At 46.0% G+C, this 16,795-nt stretch overlaps 1 protein-coding gene across 1 annotated transcript in view; it reads left to right on the plus strand.

Moving 5' to 3' along the window:
- LOC311123099 (GDNF family receptor alpha-2-like) overlaps positions 1-16,149 on the plus strand; it is a gene marked incomplete at both ends in the record, with an annotated part of 86,362 nt that extends 70,213 nt beyond the window's left edge. The window contains 5 exons of the mRNA XM_084197373.1: positions 10,037-10,146; positions 13,184-13,324; positions 13,553-13,737; positions 14,749-14,796; positions 16,015-16,149. Of these exons, the coding sequence (XP_084053499.1) occupies positions 10,037-10,146; positions 13,184-13,324; positions 13,553-13,737; positions 14,749-14,796; positions 16,015-16,149 (619 nt within the window). The remainder of the gene's footprint in view (positions 1-10,036; positions 10,147-13,183; positions 13,325-13,552; positions 13,738-14,748; positions 14,797-16,014) is intronic.
- Between the last annotated feature and the right edge of the window lie 646 nt (positions 16,150-16,795).

Consider the following 16,795-nt stretch of genomic DNA (forward strand, 5'->3'; position numbering starts at 1 on the left):
CGCCCGGGCAACGAAGGAGTGGCTTCGTAAGAAGCATTTCAAGGTCCTGGAGTGGCCTAGCCAGTCTCAAGATCTCAACTCCATAGAAAATATTTGGAGGGAGTTGAAAGTCCATGTTGCCCAGCGACAGCCCCAAAACATCACTGCTCTAGAGGAGATCTGCATGGAGGAATGGGCCAAAATACCAGCAACAGTGTGTGAAAACCTTGTGAAGACTTACAGAAAACGTTTGACCTGTGTCATTGCCAACAAATGGTATATAACAAAGTATTGACAAACTTTTGTCATTGACCAAATACTTATTTTCCACCATAATTTGCAAATAAATTCATTAAAAATCCTACAATGTGATTTTCTGGATTTTTTTTCCTCATTTTGGCTGTCATAGTTGACGTGTACCTATGATGAAAATTACAGGCCTCTCTCATCTTTTTAAGTGGGAGAACTTGCACAATTGGTGGCTGACTAAATACTTTTTTTCCCCACTGTACAAGTGCATTGGACATGCCCACAAGGCCAATACTAATCCCATCATATGTTTGCATTGGGCATGCATGCCATAAATAATCTCACATCAACTGTAAGCAATGTCACCAAAAGGGTAGAGCACAGATAGTGGAGGCAAGAGAAAAATCCCCTGGAGAGTCACCACCGTGAAGGGTCACTTTTAAATGGGCTGCAAAGTAGCCCTGTAATCTATGAGTTCCATCTCTGTATGGCTGACCAGGCCAGGGTGCAAACCCTAATCAAATGACACTTGTAGTTGGCATACCAACCACTGGCGAAGGAGGACAGTGAGTGTAGCAGAATTAAGCAAATCGGCACAAAACTGCAGGAGGAGATCCTCCCGCAGCTGAGATGCTTACTTTATTCAAGGATAGATAAATTCATAATAGATAGAAAACACTACTTCAAGTCGCAGGGGGGATGACATCACATCACAGATGCTACTAGAACTCACCTCTGCTAATCACACCCCTTTCACCTCCTATGACACCGACAGTATAAATCAGCCGCTGACTGTGTGATCTGAGTCAATGTAGCAGAATGAAATACCCACAAAATGAATTCTGTGTGTGCTAGATTGACTCAGTTCACACAGTATGCTCTGTTGGCTGAGGAGAAGGAGGTGGTGTGTTAGTGTAGCAGAGGGGTGAGTGTGTAGCACATGTGAGCTAGTTGACAGGTGAGTGTCATGGGTGCTGTAGGTGGGTGTGGTGCAGGAATCAAGCGCAGGACGAAGAAACTAAGTCCAAAAGATTTTAGCGAAATATTCACTTAGTACACGAGCTAAACAAGCCCAGAGGCGAAATAAAGGCGCACACAGGCGTCAAACAAAAGGCGCACTAACATGTGCGAGAAACCCTCTCCAAAACAACGGAGGAAAACACGTAGCACAGAACACCAAACAGAAGCGCAATCACACACAACACCTGACACACACAACGAGAACTAAATAGGACACTAATGAACACTAACTGGAAACAGTTGTACTACATCAAGACAAAACCAAACGAACATGAAACATACAACGGTGGCAGCTAGTACTCCGGGGACGACGACCGCCGAAGCCTGCCCGAGCAAGGAGGAGGAGCAGCCTCGGCCGAAACCGTGACAGTACCCCCCCCTTGACGCGCGGTACCAGCCTTGCGCCGACCCCGGCCTCGGGGACGACCAGGAGGACGCGGAGCAGGGCGCGCGGGATGCCCCCGGTGGAACTCCGACAGGAGAGACGGGTCTAGGATGTCCCTCCGCGGCACCCAGCACCGTTCCTCCGGGCCGTACCCCTCCCACTCCACGAGATACTGGAGACCCCCCATCTGACGTCTCGAGTCCAACATGGACCGAACGGTGTACGCCGGAGCCCCCTCGATGTCCAGTGGGGGTGGAGGAGTCTCTCCTATCTCACCTTCCTGGAGTGGACCAGCTACCACCGGCCTGAGAAGAGACACATGGAACGAGGGGTTAATATTCTTATATTCAATAGGCAGATGTAACCTATAACACACCTCGTTCAGTCTTCTCAGGACTTTAAAAGGCCCCACAAACCGCCGACCCAGCTTCCGGCAGGGCAGGCGGAGGGGCAGGTTTCTGGTCGAGAGCCAGACTCGATCTCCAGGTGCATACACCGGCCCCTCACTGCGGTGGAGATCGGCGCTCGCCTTGTGTCGACGGATGGCCCGCTGCAGATGGACGTGTGCACCGTTCCACGTCTCCTCCGAGCGCCTCACCCAATCATCCACCGCAGGGGCCTCGATCTGGCTCTGCTGCCAAGGTGCCAGAACCGGCTGGTAACCTAACACACATTGGAAGGGGGTTAGGTTGGTAGAGGAGTGGCGGAGAGAGTTTTGGGCCATCTCCGCCCAGGGAATATACCGAGCCCAATCCTCTGGACGGTCCTGGCAATACGACTTCAGAAACCTACCCACATCCTGGTTGACTCGTTCTACCTGCCCATTGCTCTCCGGGTGGTACCCGGAGGTAAGGCTCACCGAGACCCCCAAACGCTCCATGAACGCTCTCCAGACTCGGGAGGTAAACTGGGGGCCTCGATCAGACACTATATCCTCGGGTACCCCGTAATGCCGGAAGACGTGGGTAAATAGTGCCTCTGCGGTCTGTAGGGCAGTAGGAAGACCCGACATAGGGAGAAGACGACAGGCCTTAGAGAACCGGTCCACAACGACCAGGATGGTGGTATTCCCCTTGCGAGGGGGGAAGGTCTATCACAAAATCCACTGAGAGGTGGGACCAGGGTCGTTGTGGAACGGGCAGGGGTTGTAACTTACCCCTGGGCAAGTGTCTGGGCGCCTTACACTGGGCGCACACCGAGCAGGAGGAGACATAAACCCTCACATCCCTGGCTAACGTGGGCCACCAGTACTTAGTGCTAAGACAATGCACTGTCCGGCCAATACCCGGATGTCCAGAGGAGGGTGACGTGTGAGCCCAGTAAATGAGTCGATCCCGAACCTCGAGCGGAACGTACTTCCGACCCACAGGACACTGTGGAGGGCTAGGGTCGGCACGCAACGCCCCTCGATTTCAGCATCGACCTCCCACACAACCGGTGCCACTAGACAAGACGCCGGTAGTATGGGAGTAGGCTCAACGGACCTCTCCTCCGTGTCATACCGCCGGGACAGAGCATCTGCCTTACCGTTCTGGGACCCAGGGATGTACGTGATTTTAAATACGAACCTGGTGAGAAACATACTCCATCGAGCCTGGCGAGGGTTCAGTCTCCTCGCTGCCCGGATGTACTCCAGGTTCTGATGGTCAGTCAAAATGAAGAAAGGGTGTTGAGCCCCCTCAAGCCAATGCCTCCACACCTTAAGGGCCTGAAGTACAGCTAACAGCTCCCTGTCCCCGATGTCATAATTTCGCTCCGCCGGGCTGAGCTTTTTAGAGTAAAAAGCACAGGGGCGGAGTTTAGGTGGCGTGCCGGACCGTTGAGAGAGTACGGCCCCTACACCGGCCTCAGACGCGTCCACCTCGACCTGAAAGGCTAAGGCGGGATCCGGATGCGCCAGCACCGGAGCCGACGTAAACAGGTCCTTCAGTCTCCCAAAAGCCCTGTCCGCCTCAGCTGACCACTGCAGGCGCACCGGACCCCCTTTCAGAAGGGACGTGATGGGAGCTGCCACCTGTCCAAAACCCCGGATAAACCTCCGGTAGTAATTCGCAAAGCCCAAGAACTGCTGCACATCTTTGACAGTGGTTGGGGTTTGCCAATTACGCACGGCTGACACACGGTCCACCTCCATTTTCACCCCAGACGCGGACAACCGATAACCCAAAAAGGAGACCGACTCCTGGAAAAACAGACATTTCTCTGCCTTGACATACAGGTCGTGCTCCAACAGCCTCCTCAATACACGACGCACCAGGGCTACATGCTCGGCTCGGGTAGACGAGTACACTAGAATGTCATCAATGTACACGACCACCCCTTGCCCCTGCATATCCCGGAAAATCTCATCCACGAAGGATTGGAAGACTGACGGAGCATTCATCAACCCGTATGGCATGACGAGATACTCGTAATGACCCGAGGTGGTACTAAACGTTGTTTTCCATTCGTCGCCCTCCCTAATGCGCACCAAGTTATACGCGCTCCTGAGATCCAGTTTTGTGAAAAACCGCGCTCCGTGCAATGACTCCGTCATGGTCGCAATCAGAGGGAGTGGATAACTGTATTTCACAGTAATCTGATTGAGACCACGGTAATCAATGCACGGGCGCAACCCTCCATCTTTTTTCTTCACAAAAAAGAAGCTTGAGGATGCAGGAGAAGTGGAGGGCCGTATGTATCCCTTTCTCAAAGATTCGGCTATGTAAGTCTCCATAGCTTTTCTCTCCTCTTGAGACAAAGGATACACGTGGCTCTGTGGGAGCGCTGCTCCTGCCTGGAGGTCTATCGCACAATCCCCCTGTCTGTGAGGAGGCAACTGCGTCGCCCTAGCTTTACTAAACACAATAGCCAAATCCCCATATTCAGGCGGAATGTGCAATGCGGGCACTTGGTTTGGACTTTCCACCGAAGTCGCCCCAACGGAAACACCCAGACATCGCCCCTCACACTGAGCAGACCACCCATTGAGAGCTCTCTGTTGCCACGAAATGGCAGGGTTATGGGTACTTAACCAGGGAATTCCCAGCACCACCGGGTACGCAGGAGAGTCGATCAGATATAGCTGTATAGTCTCCTCATGACCCCCCTGCGCACACATCCTAAGTGGCGCTGTGATTTCCCTAATCAACCCCGACCCCAACGGGCGGCTATCTAAAGCATGAATGGGAAAAGGCTTGTCAACAGGCAGGAGGGGAATCCCTAAATCTAAACAAAACTTCAGATCAACAAAATTCCCAGCTGCGCCTGAATCTACTAGCGCCTTATGCTGGGAATGGGGTGCAACCTGTGGAAAACGAACAGGTATACAAAAGTGCACAACAGAGAGCTCTGGGTAAGTGGGGCGTCTACTCACCTGGGAATGCTCCCCAGTGCGTGGCCTGTTGTCTCCTCCTCCTGGAGACCCTCCCCAGCACCTGGCCGCAGTGTGCCCTCCACGACCGCAATTGGTGCAGGGGACAGGCCCCCTCGGGCTCCTTCTCCTCCTTTCTCTAGCGCCAGCACCCCCGAGCTCCATAGGGCTCGGCTCGGAGGTGCTGGAGGGTGGAATGGACGGACCCCACTCGGGACGTCCACGGGTGGCCAGCAGGGTGTCCAGACGGATGGACATGTCGACCAACTGGTCGAAGGTGAAATTGGTGTCCCTGCAGGCCAACTCACGTTGAACGTCCTCCCGTAGGCTACATCGAAAATGATCGATGAGGGCCCGTTCATTCCACCCTGCGTCTGCCGCTAGAGTCCGGAACTCCAGAGCGAACGCCTGTGCGCTCCTCCTCCCCTGTCTGAGGTAGAATAGACGCTCCCCCGCCGCTTTGCCCTCAGGTGGATGGTCGAACACGGCCTTGAATCGACGGGAGAACTCCGCGTAGGAGATGGTGGTGGCGTCTATCCTCCTCCACTCGGCGTTGGCCCATTCCAACGCCTTGCCCGTGAGACAGGAGATGAGGGCGGAAACGCTCTCGTGTCCCGAGGGCACCGGGTGGACAGTGGCCAGGTAGAGCTCCACCTGCAGGAGGAACCCTTGACACCCGGCAGCTGTGCCGTCATACGCCCTCGGGAGCAAGAGCCGAATCCCACTGGGTTCCGGACCTGGGACTGGTGGACCGACCGATGGTGGTGGCAAGGTAGGTGGAGGTGTGGGTAACCCTCTGGACTCCCATCAGTGCAAGGTGTTGATGACATCCTGTAGAGCGGTCCCCAGTTTTCTGATCTGGTCATCCTGGCCGCGGACATGCTCCTCTAGCGACTCAGGTGTGGCTGTTGCTCCTGCTGATTCCATTTATAAGGTGTGTGATTCTGTCACGGGTGCTGTAGGTGGGTGTGGTGCAGGAATCAAGCGCAGGACGCAGAAACTAAGTCCAAAAGACTTTAGTGAAATATTCACTTAGTACACGAGCTCAACAAGCCCGGAGGCGAAATAAAGGCGCACACAGGCGTCAAACAAAAAGCGCACTAACATGTGCGAGAAACCCTCTCCAAAACAACGGAGGAAAACACGTAGCACAGAACACCAAACAGAATCGCAATCACACACAACACCTGACACACACAACGAGAACTAAATAGGACTCTAATGAACACTAACTGGAAACAGGTGTACAACATCAAGACAAAACCAAACGAACATGAAACATACAACGGTGGCAGCTAGTACTCCGGGGACGACGACCGCCGAAGCCTGCCCGAGCAAGGAGGAGGAGCAGCCTCGGCCGAAACCGTGACAGTGAGTGCTAGGCTCTTTATCAATTCATCCTTCCTCTCATCGCCTTCTTCTCAAAACCCATTGGAGAAGAAGGTCAGAGGGGAGGGAACTTGTACCTTCTCCTCCAATACATTTGCGATACAATACAGGTGAGGAGATAGGATGCAAGTAATCAAAGAAAGACAAAGCCCTAGAAGCCATCGTGTGGTGATGTCACCTGCCATGAGACCTAAAGTATTGTTATCCTAGCCCAACCAAGATAATGGTTTTTGTAGGATAATGGACTCTGCTTTGTGGGTATGAAGTGCAGTTGTGGACAGGGGTTGCATCCTAGGTCAGCCATACAGGGATTGTTATACCCACACCAATGATCAAGGACATCAGCTTTAGCTGCAAATCTGTGCAATACCATCAGACACGATTAGAGTGAGTGACAACCAAATAAAACAGACAAAAAATGAATGTTCAATGACCAAAAAAGACACTATACTTAATTCAAAGAATCAACACTTTATGTAATATTATACAAAGAATGCCTAGTGGGTTTAGACATACATCTCCAAAACAAGAGTTGATTGAATAGTTAAATGAATAGTGTCTAGTGCAAATAATAAGCAGAATGTCAGGGCTGGGCTGGAACAGAAACCTCCACACCCAGTAGCTAGATCTCTAGGAGCAAGGTTGGCCATGCATATTCTAGGTCTATACATTGTTACTTTTAACAGTATTTTTGTAGTCCTACAACCAATTCTAACAGTAAACCAATGGCATATATAACTCATTGGAGATATACCCTTCAGTCTCTCCAGGACTTCATCCGCAGACAGGGTTTAGCAGCTTTCACAGGTCTCTGTATCTGAGGTTAAGAAACATAGAAATGAGACCAGGACTTGCTTCATTATTCTCAAGTGATATAATAACATTTTATATTTTGTTGCAATTGTGTTTTGTATTGTCATAGCTCTCTCTTTGGGACTGGAAACCTGTTAATTAGCTAGCTAGCTTAGCTACTACCTAGGTAGCTAACATTGTTGTTTTTAGCAAATCAAACTAATATTGGATGGCTGTCTATCCTATTTTCAGTATATGTAGCTAGCTAGCTAGCTGATGTTACCTAGAATAGATGGTTAACATGATAAACAACTTACTTGTGTGCTACACATCATCCTTGCACCGCCACCTCCTGCTGCTAACGTTACTATCCATGCAGGCAATGCTGCCCACTGCGATGCTTCTTTGGGAAATCTATAAACGAAAACTTTCAAAAATAGATTTGTCCCTGGTCGCAAGGACCAACCCACCCACGGATACTGTGACCTTGAGAAAATAACTAGAATAAGCTAGCTAGCTAGCTGTTTACAAATACATCAGAGGTTCTTTGGGGTTCTAGTGTTCACTTCCTCTCCTCCTCAAAAAGCTGTTAAAGCTGCAATATGCAACTCTTTGGGCAACCCAACCAAATTCACATAGAAATGTGAGGTATAGATCTGTCATTTTCATTGAAAGCAAGTCTAAGTAGCGGTAGATCTGTTCTATGTGCGCTGTTTCAATGATTCCTGTTCTTAGGTTTAGTTTTTACTTTTACTTTCGGTTTTGTATGCCAGCTTCAAACAGCTGAAAATACAATATTTTGGGTTATGGAAAATATATTTCACAGCGATTTAGATGGTCAAATGATTATCTACACAATGACTGTTTGTTGTGTCACATAAACTGAAATTAGGCAAACTATTAGAAATTTAGCAACCAGGAAATGGCGGAGCAATTTCTGCATATTGCACATTAAAAAATGTCTATAGAAGTTGATTATTTTTCCACTCAAATCAATTGGAGTGGACTGTGAGAATTAGTAATGGGATGATTGATACCGGAGCTCTGATGCAGTTTTTAAAGCACTACTGAACTAACACGTAACGATGCTCGTTTCAAAGTAAACATTATCACGTGATCAATGACGTCCAAAGCTTTATTTGATCACCTGGTTTTTCAAATAATGTGTTGCAAAATGCAAGATCCTACTGATTTCACTGTGGTTCCGGTGCTTTCTTCGAGTCCAAGCTGCTTTCAAACACCGACCTCTACTGGACACAGTACTTACACATTTTTAGTTTTTCATGTAGCGTCACCTGAATGGTAGCTTGGCAGGTAGAGTTGGGGTCTCGAGGATCAGAACACTCAGACAACAGGGAATGGGGTCAAATCGTGGCAAAGGCATATTATTTTGAAAATCGTTTTATGTGACACCACACTTTCTGCACATTGTTGTTTAAACAATTCGTTTTATTGAGTAAAGTACAAGCTTCAGTCTTAGGCATCCTACATAATGCCATAGATTCCGTTTTTGACAGCAAAAAAAAAGGGATTCACAGCAAAAAAGGGAAGCATGATAGAAGGTGCGAACCTGCAATGGTAACTGATTGGAGGCTACTAAGACTCACAACTAACCGCTACGCAATGGCCATTTGATGAATATTGTGAGAGTTGACTCTTCATGGGGTTGAGACTCTTCAAGAGTCATCCGGACAAAACAGGAGAAGGATTCAGATTTTTTTTTTTTATTACATCACATGTTTTTAAAATGTGCAATGATAGTATTGTAGTTTAAGAGTTCTTTAGATTGTGGATGGATGACTCACTTTGTAGACAAACACTGGATGAATACCGATTACTGTTTTGCTGATTTAATGATGAACCAGAGAGGAAGAGAGAGGCCCAACTCAGGGGAAAATCTGTCTCCCTCCAGCAGGTGTTTTTTGTTGTTGTTTCGCCCACCAAGCAAGGAGTTTTTGTATGGAGGTCAATGAAAGAGTGTTGAATTTGGTCAACAAAAAAATGAATGGCTTATTTTCAAAGTTAGGTTTATTTGATCAAATAGAAGTTTCGTAATCCTTGAGTTGTTACGAGTGTACTAATATAAGTAGGAAACGTGACATCACAGCAACTTTGACAGAAAAACAATTTATATCGGAGTTGCCTCGAGATGGCTAGGCATATTCATGGCATGAGGCTAGTAGCATAGCATCTCTCACCATTGAATACAGGCGGTTGACATCAACAACCCTCATTGAATATTCAAAAAAGGTTTACAATAATTAGATATATCCACCAATCCAAAGAAAGGATAGGCGGGAGCTAGACAGCTTGCTGTGCCTTTGGTGGACAACGACTCCCATTGTTGTGGTGGAGAGACATGTAATCTTGTCAGTATATCCATAATCTTTGGATGAACTGACCACAGTTACAGTGTCATGTCTAGATGGGATATAGTTGATATCATATTTTAGCTAACCCTTTAACTAACTTTAACCTAATTCTCTTAACTTGCTACGTTAATTGTCCTAACCTGCTGCGTAAGTTCTCCTAACCTGCTACGAAAAGTCAATTCTGACAAATGTTATACTATCTAGTCAAAACCCAGTTACAGCCATGCATCGACTCAACCATTTCCTGTTCTCTTCCAACAAATAACTAACATCCAACCAATCAGAAAAGTGCAAAGTAGTTGATAGGTAGATAAATCATTAACATTACAATTCAAAACAACTGATTCACAATATCTTAGAACTATACAACAGTGACTTAGAAAACAACATCTCCCATAAAATAACCCTACAGTATGATCATAGACCTTAATTTAATAAGATGGTAAAATGACCATGTTATGATGAAAATGTAAAATGTGCCTGTGTGTGTGCATGTAGATCAAGACTGGCTGATTTCCATATGAACTGTCAGATGACTGGTCACTCCATCACCAGCTGTCCCCATGATAACTACCACGGCTGCCTCATGGCCTACGTAGGCCTCATTGGTGAGTACACGCGCACACACACACACAAACCTAGCCGACAATGTGAAAAATCTGTTGATGTGCCCTTGAGAAAAGGAAAATGACACACATTTGTTCAAGGGGCACCGTAGTACTATGGCTGACCCTGTAAAACAACACATTTCACTGCACCTATGTGACAATAAAAGGGTAAAGCCATTTGAATTCAAAACTTTTTGACAACGTCCCTTTTGATTTAAAGTGACATTTTGGATGTGAATGCCAAAACATTCATGAGATAGAGGTGCTCAAAGTTGACCTATTTTGCATACCCCACCATACCATGAGACATCCATGTCTTCAACACTGGAAAAGAAAAACGGTTGAGTTTGATATCTTTAAAAGCTTACAAACAGGATTGTCAAACTATTTTATAATTTCTTTAAAAAATAAAATAAAATAAAACGTTCAAAGTTAATTCTCTTCATATTCGCATATGATGTAGCTTAGACCCTATTTTACATCATCAAATGTTTGTGTTGTGCACGCCATCGGTTGAGACACAACATACTCTTGAATACAGGGTGGGTGTCATTTCAATCCTATAAATATAATTCATAGAATGGATCCCTTCAGACCACTGCTGGCACACCATTGAAATTTAAATTACTACCACAAACATGGCCGCCGGTCCACCCACCGTCGAATGTCAACTTAAATTGTCATGTCTGTTCTATTATCTGTATTTCTATGATTTCAGTAGGTTTCCTATGGAGGTTTGACAGTACCATTTAAAAACAACAGATATTCCCATTCAACCTACCTGGTTAAATAAAGGTTAAATAAAAAAATAAAAAACATTCTCTGATGTGTGGACCTCGAACCGTCTTTGTGGTACGTTTTGAAAGTCAACATTTATAATTTATTCCCATTTTAGCAGCCAATTTATTCCCATTTTAGCAGCCAAAAAATGAAACCCACCCTGTATTCAAGAGCATGTTGTGTCTCAACCGATTGCGGGCACAACACAAAAACCTGACGTTTACGCGTTTTTAGATTATTGACGTTTAGGTAAAAAAACGAAATAATGTACACTACATTTCAAAAGTTTGGGGTCACTTAGAAATGTCCTTGTTTTCCATGAAAACATACATGAAATGAGTTTGAATAGGAAATATAGCAAAATGAATAGGAAATGTAGTCATTGACAAGGTTAGAAATAGTGATTTTTCATTGAAATAATAATTGTGTCCTTCAAACTCTGCTTTCGTCAAAGAATCCTCCATTTGCAGCAATTACAGCCTTGCAGACCTTTGGTATTCTAGTTGTCCATTTGTTGAGGTAATCTGAAGAGATTTCACCCCATGCTTCCTGAAGCACCTCCCACAAGTTGGATTGGCTTGATGGGCACTTCTTACGTACCATACGGTCAAGCTGCTCCCACAACAGCTCAATAGGGTTGAGATCCGGTGACTGTGCTGGCCTCTCCATTACAGACAGAATACCAGCTGACTGCTTCTTCCCTAAATAGTTATTGCATAGTTTGGAGCTGTGCTTTGGGTTATTGTCCTGTTGTAGTAGGAAATTGGCTCCAATCAAGCGCCGTCCACAGGGTATGGCATGGCGTTGCAAAATGGAGTGATAGCCTTCCTCCTTCAAGATCCCTTTTACCCTGTACAAATCTCCCACTTTACCACCACCAAAGCACCCCCAGACCATCACATTGCCTCCACCATGCTTGACAGATGGCATCAAGCACTCCTTCAGAATCTTTTCATTTGGTCTGCATCTCACAAATGTTCTTCTCTGTGATCCGAACACCTCAAACTTCGATTCGTCTGTCCATAACACTTTTTTTCCAATCTTCCTCTGTCCGGTGTCTGTGTTCTTTTGCCCATCTTAATCTTTTATTTTTATTGGCCAGTCTGAGATATGGCTTTTTCTTTGCAACTCTGCCTAGAAGGTCAGCATTCCGGAGTCGCCTCTTCACTGTTAATGTTGAGACTGGTGTTTTGCGGGTACTATTTAATGAAGCTGCCAGTTGAGGACCAGTGAGGCGTCTGTTTCTCAAACTAGACACTCTAATGTATTTGTCCTTTTGCTCAGTTGTGCACCGGGGCCTCCCACTCCTCTTTCTATTCTGGTTAGAGCCAATTTGCGCTGTTCTATGAAGGGAGTAGTACACAGCGTTGTACGAGATCTTCAGTTTCTTGGCAATTTCTCGCATGGAATAGCCTTCATTTCTCAGAACAAGAATAGACTGACGAGTTTCAGAAGAAAATTATTTGTTTCTGGCCATTTTGATCCTGTAATCAAACCCACAATTGCTGATGCTCCAGATACTCAACTAGTCTCAAGAAGGCCAGTTTTATTGCTTCTTTAATCAGCACAACAGTTTTCAGCTGTGCAAACATAATTGCAAAAGGGTTTTCTAATGATCAATTAGCCTTTTAAAATGATAAACTTGTATTAGCAAACACAACGTGCCATTGGAACACAGGACTGATTGTTGCTGATAATGGGCCTCTGTATGCCTATGTAGATATTCCATAAAGAATCAGCCGTTTCCAGCTACAATAGCCATTTACAACATTAACAATGTCTACACTGTATTTCTGATCTATTTGATGTTATTTTAATGGACAGAAAAATTGCTTCTCTTTCGAAAACAAGGACATTTCTAAGTGACCCCAACCTTTTGAACAGTAGTGTATATATATTTTTTAAATAGTTTGACAACCCTGTTTTTAAACTTTTAAATTATATAAATCTCAACCGTTTATCTTTTCCAATGATGACGACATGGATGTCACATGGTATGGTTGGGTATGCAAAATAGGTCAACTTTGAGCACCTTCTGTTTTGACATTCAGGTCAAAAAAGTCACTTTCAGAGCACTTCTACAATGGGTTTCATTCAAATCAAAAGGGGTGCTGTCAAAATGTGATTGAATTGAAATGGATTTACACACACGCACACACATACTTTCTCCATATTACAGCAATTTGCTGAAGTGTTCTTCAAACGTACTCTTGGTCCTAACTATCATCTTTCCCTCCCTCCCTCCCTCTCTCTCCAGGGTCTGATGTGACTCCTAACTACATGGACAGCAGTCCCAGTAACAGCACCATCTCTCCCTGGTGCTCCTGCAGAGGGACTGGCAACCAGGAAAAGGAGTGTGACGCCTTCCTCAGAGACTTCACACACAACACCTGCCTCAGTGAGTGGAGTGCCAGCGTGTGTGTGTGTGTATATATATGTCTCTGTGTGTGACTGTGTGTGTGTATTTGTGTGTGTGTATATGTGAGTGTGTGAGAGAGAGAGAGGTCCCTAGGTGTTTTTTTTTTTTATAACAGTGACCTACCTACAATACCTGCACTCCATCTTGCCTCTCTTAAAGTCACAACCTGTCTCTTCTTCTCTCCCTTTCTCCTGCCTATTTTTATAGAGAATGCCATCCAGGCGTTTGACTATGGTCCAGAGGGGAGTGTACTTCCTGTTATAGAGTCTTTGGCCACGCCCTTTCCTCCCATACAGCCACCACTCAACTCTAAGCCCGCCCCCTCTCTCCATGCCAATGAAATCAAGCCTCAGGACAGCACCTGTGTTTTCTCAACCTGCGCCAACCTTAAGGTGTGTGTGTGTCTGTGTGTGTGTCTGTGTGTGTGTCTGTGTGTGTGTGTGTGTGTGTGTGTGTGTGTGTGTGTGTGTGTGTGTGTGTGTGTGTGTGTGTGTGTGTGTGTGTGTGTGTGTGTGTGTGTGTGTGTGTGTGTGTGTGTGTAGTGACATTGGTTCAGGTGAAGTAGTGTATCTACTTTCATAGCGGATATGGGGCGTAATGTATGAATGATTGAATTATCTGAAATATCTGGTCCTGCCGCTCTATATATAAGTCTAACTGGAATGGAGGCTGGAGGGGGAAATACACACACAGACAGAATACACAAAAGTATCAGTTCGAAATAGTTCATGCTGTTTGTATATGTATACGTACGTGTGTGTGCGTTTGTGCATGAATTTGCATGTGCGTGTGTGTGTGGGTGTGAATAATGTAGTGTATGTTTAAACTGTCAGAGCCCTTCAGCTGGGAGTCTAATCCCAGGACTGCCGTCTCCTGCACGGAACTCCTGACATTCAGACTGATCACGTAGAGAGTGTGTGTGTGTTTAATAACGTTAACTAGTTATTTCTCTCTCAGTTTTCTGCTCTCTATTATTGTCTTGATTTCCTGGCCATGAAAACAGCTCTTCTTGTTCTGAGAAGAGATAAGATCTGATTGGCTCTTCCAGCCAGGCGGCTGGCGGGGATATGCTAATGAGACCCAGAGAGGGGCTGATGGGAGAGGGAGATAACTGGAGATGCTGGCGTGAGAGAGAGAGAGAGAGAGAGAGAGAGAGGAGAGAGAGAGAGAGAGAGAGAGAGAGAGAGAGAGAGAGAGAGAGAGAGAGAGAGAGAGAGAGAGAGAGAGAGAGAGAGAGAGAGAGAGAGAGAGAGAGAGAGAGAGAGAGAGAGAGAGAGAGAGAGAGAGAGAGAGAGAGAGAGAGAGAGTGAGTGAGTATAGGCTAGATTATATGATTCAGGTGAGTGTGTTGTTGTTTATGCTGTGTGTAAGTCGATGCTGATTGTTTGTGTTTTTTTTTACAGGATGGAGAACAAAAGTGCATTCCCTCCAGTGACTTTGAGTGTGAAGAGGTGAGTGTCTGTGCATTAGTGTCTGTGCATTAGTGTCTGTGCATTAGTGTCTGTGCATTAGTGTGTGTTTGAGTGTGTGTGTGTGTTTGCATGTGCGTGTGTGTGTGTGTGTTTGCATGTCTGTCTCTGACAGAACAAATAATAGGTTGTATGAAAGCAATACATTTGACATCAGAGTCTGACGTTTATCCACGTTTGTGTTTTTGACCCGGTGTTACTCCTCCTGCTGCGGCTCCTCTTTCATTAACTCCGAATGGTTAAGTGAAAGGTTAAGGTTTGGATAGGGTTAAAAAAAATCACACAAAAACTAATGTCTACCCCTGGGATTGAAAACATGACCCTTGCATCCGGAGCTCGCGGTTAAGTTTAGGCATTCTTAATTCTTTTTTATCTTAAGTTTAAGTCTAGGCATTCATTCCGAATGGTTAAGTTAAGGGTTAAGGTTTGGGATAGGGTAAAAAAATTAAATAAATAGTGTCTACCACTGGGATTGAACACACGACCCTCGGAGCCAGAGCTTGTGGCTTATGCCCATCCGCCATCCCTGCGTTAGCAAAACCCAAGCCTACTTGATGGTATTAACGCTCAACGTTGCCTCTAGTGACATTTTTTTTTAAGGCATCTCCCAACATCCTCTGGACATGGATTGATGTTCAATTCGAATTGAATCTTGAGCGACCTGGCTGAAATCTCTCCTCCTGCTTTGTAACACTCTCCACATTCTGTCCATTTATCATATCTGGTTTACTCTTCTCTGCATCTCCATCTACTCTGTCCATCCATCTTTAACTATCTTCATCACTCTGTTCATTCCATCTTTAACTATCTCATCACTCTGTTCATCCAACCATATATTCACTCATCCTGTCTTTCCCCTTCTCTTCTCTCAATCTTCTCTCCTCTCCTCAAAACACATTTACATCTTATGTTTAATTCTCTCTCTCTGCTTTCTTTCTTTCTTTCTTTCTTCTTTCTTTCTTTCTTCTTTCTTTCTTTCTTTTCTTTCTTTCTTCTTTCTTTCTTTCTTTCTTTCTTTCTTTCTTTCTTTCTTTCTTTCTTCTCTTTCTGTCTCTTTCTCTGTCTCTCTCTCTGTCTCTCTCTCTGTTTCTCTCACTCTCTCTCTCTCTCCTTCCCCCCCCCCCCCCCCCCCCCCCCCCCCCCCCCCCTCTCTCTCTCTCTCTCTCTCTCTCTCTCTCTCTCTCTCTCTCTCGCTCTCAGGCGTTATTGGCCCAGGGTTCTGAGGGAGAGGAGGGTAGAGCCCAGCACTCTGCAGCAGCCCCTGGAACCCTGATTGTGAGAGAGTGTGTGAGTGTGTGCATGTCTATGTTGGGGCTTCTGCTCCAGGCTCTGTAGCAGACACACACACTCCTGACTAATGACCTCAAAACCCTGTCCTCGGGGTCAGACACGAAGCCCAAACGCCACCCACAGGAAGTTATTTGACATCACATCCTCCACTACCATGTCAACGGCAACCAAAACACAACATCAACAGAAAAACTGAGAGAAGATTAAAGCAGAGTAGAAGAAAGGAGGAAGGTATGGAGAGGAGAAGTGATGAGGTGAGGGAGGATAAGAGAGAGAGAGGACAGAGAAGAGACTGGCACTCATTCTACAGAGAGACAAAGGAGAGAGAGAAGGGAGACAGACGCTGGATGGATGATTATACACAGGCCCTGTCCCATCCTCCCACCCTGAACACTGTGGACTCTCAGGTCTGCATTACCACCCTTTGTCCGTGATGTGTTTCTGAGTGTATAGACACTTTGCCTGAGACGGCAGTTTGTGATGTCTAACTGATAGAGTGCAGAATGAGTTGGGGAAGTGTGCTGACAACAGACTCACTTCCTAAAAAATCTGATGGGACACTACACCTCCAGAAATTCCTCCTCATACGCAATTAAAAGAAACTGTAAACAGTGTGCGAATTACGGGGGAGACGGGGGGTGCTCAACTCCCTGAATGAGATGTTAGCTCCCCTAAATGCAACAAAAGTCTA

Source organism: Coregonus lavaretus (assembly GCF_964263955.1).
Source record: "Coregonus lavaretus genome assembly, contig: HAP1_SCAFFOLD_1372, whole genome shotgun sequence".
Taxonomy (NCBI): Eukaryota; Metazoa; Chordata; class Actinopteri; order Salmoniformes; family Salmonidae; genus Coregonus; species Coregonus lavaretus.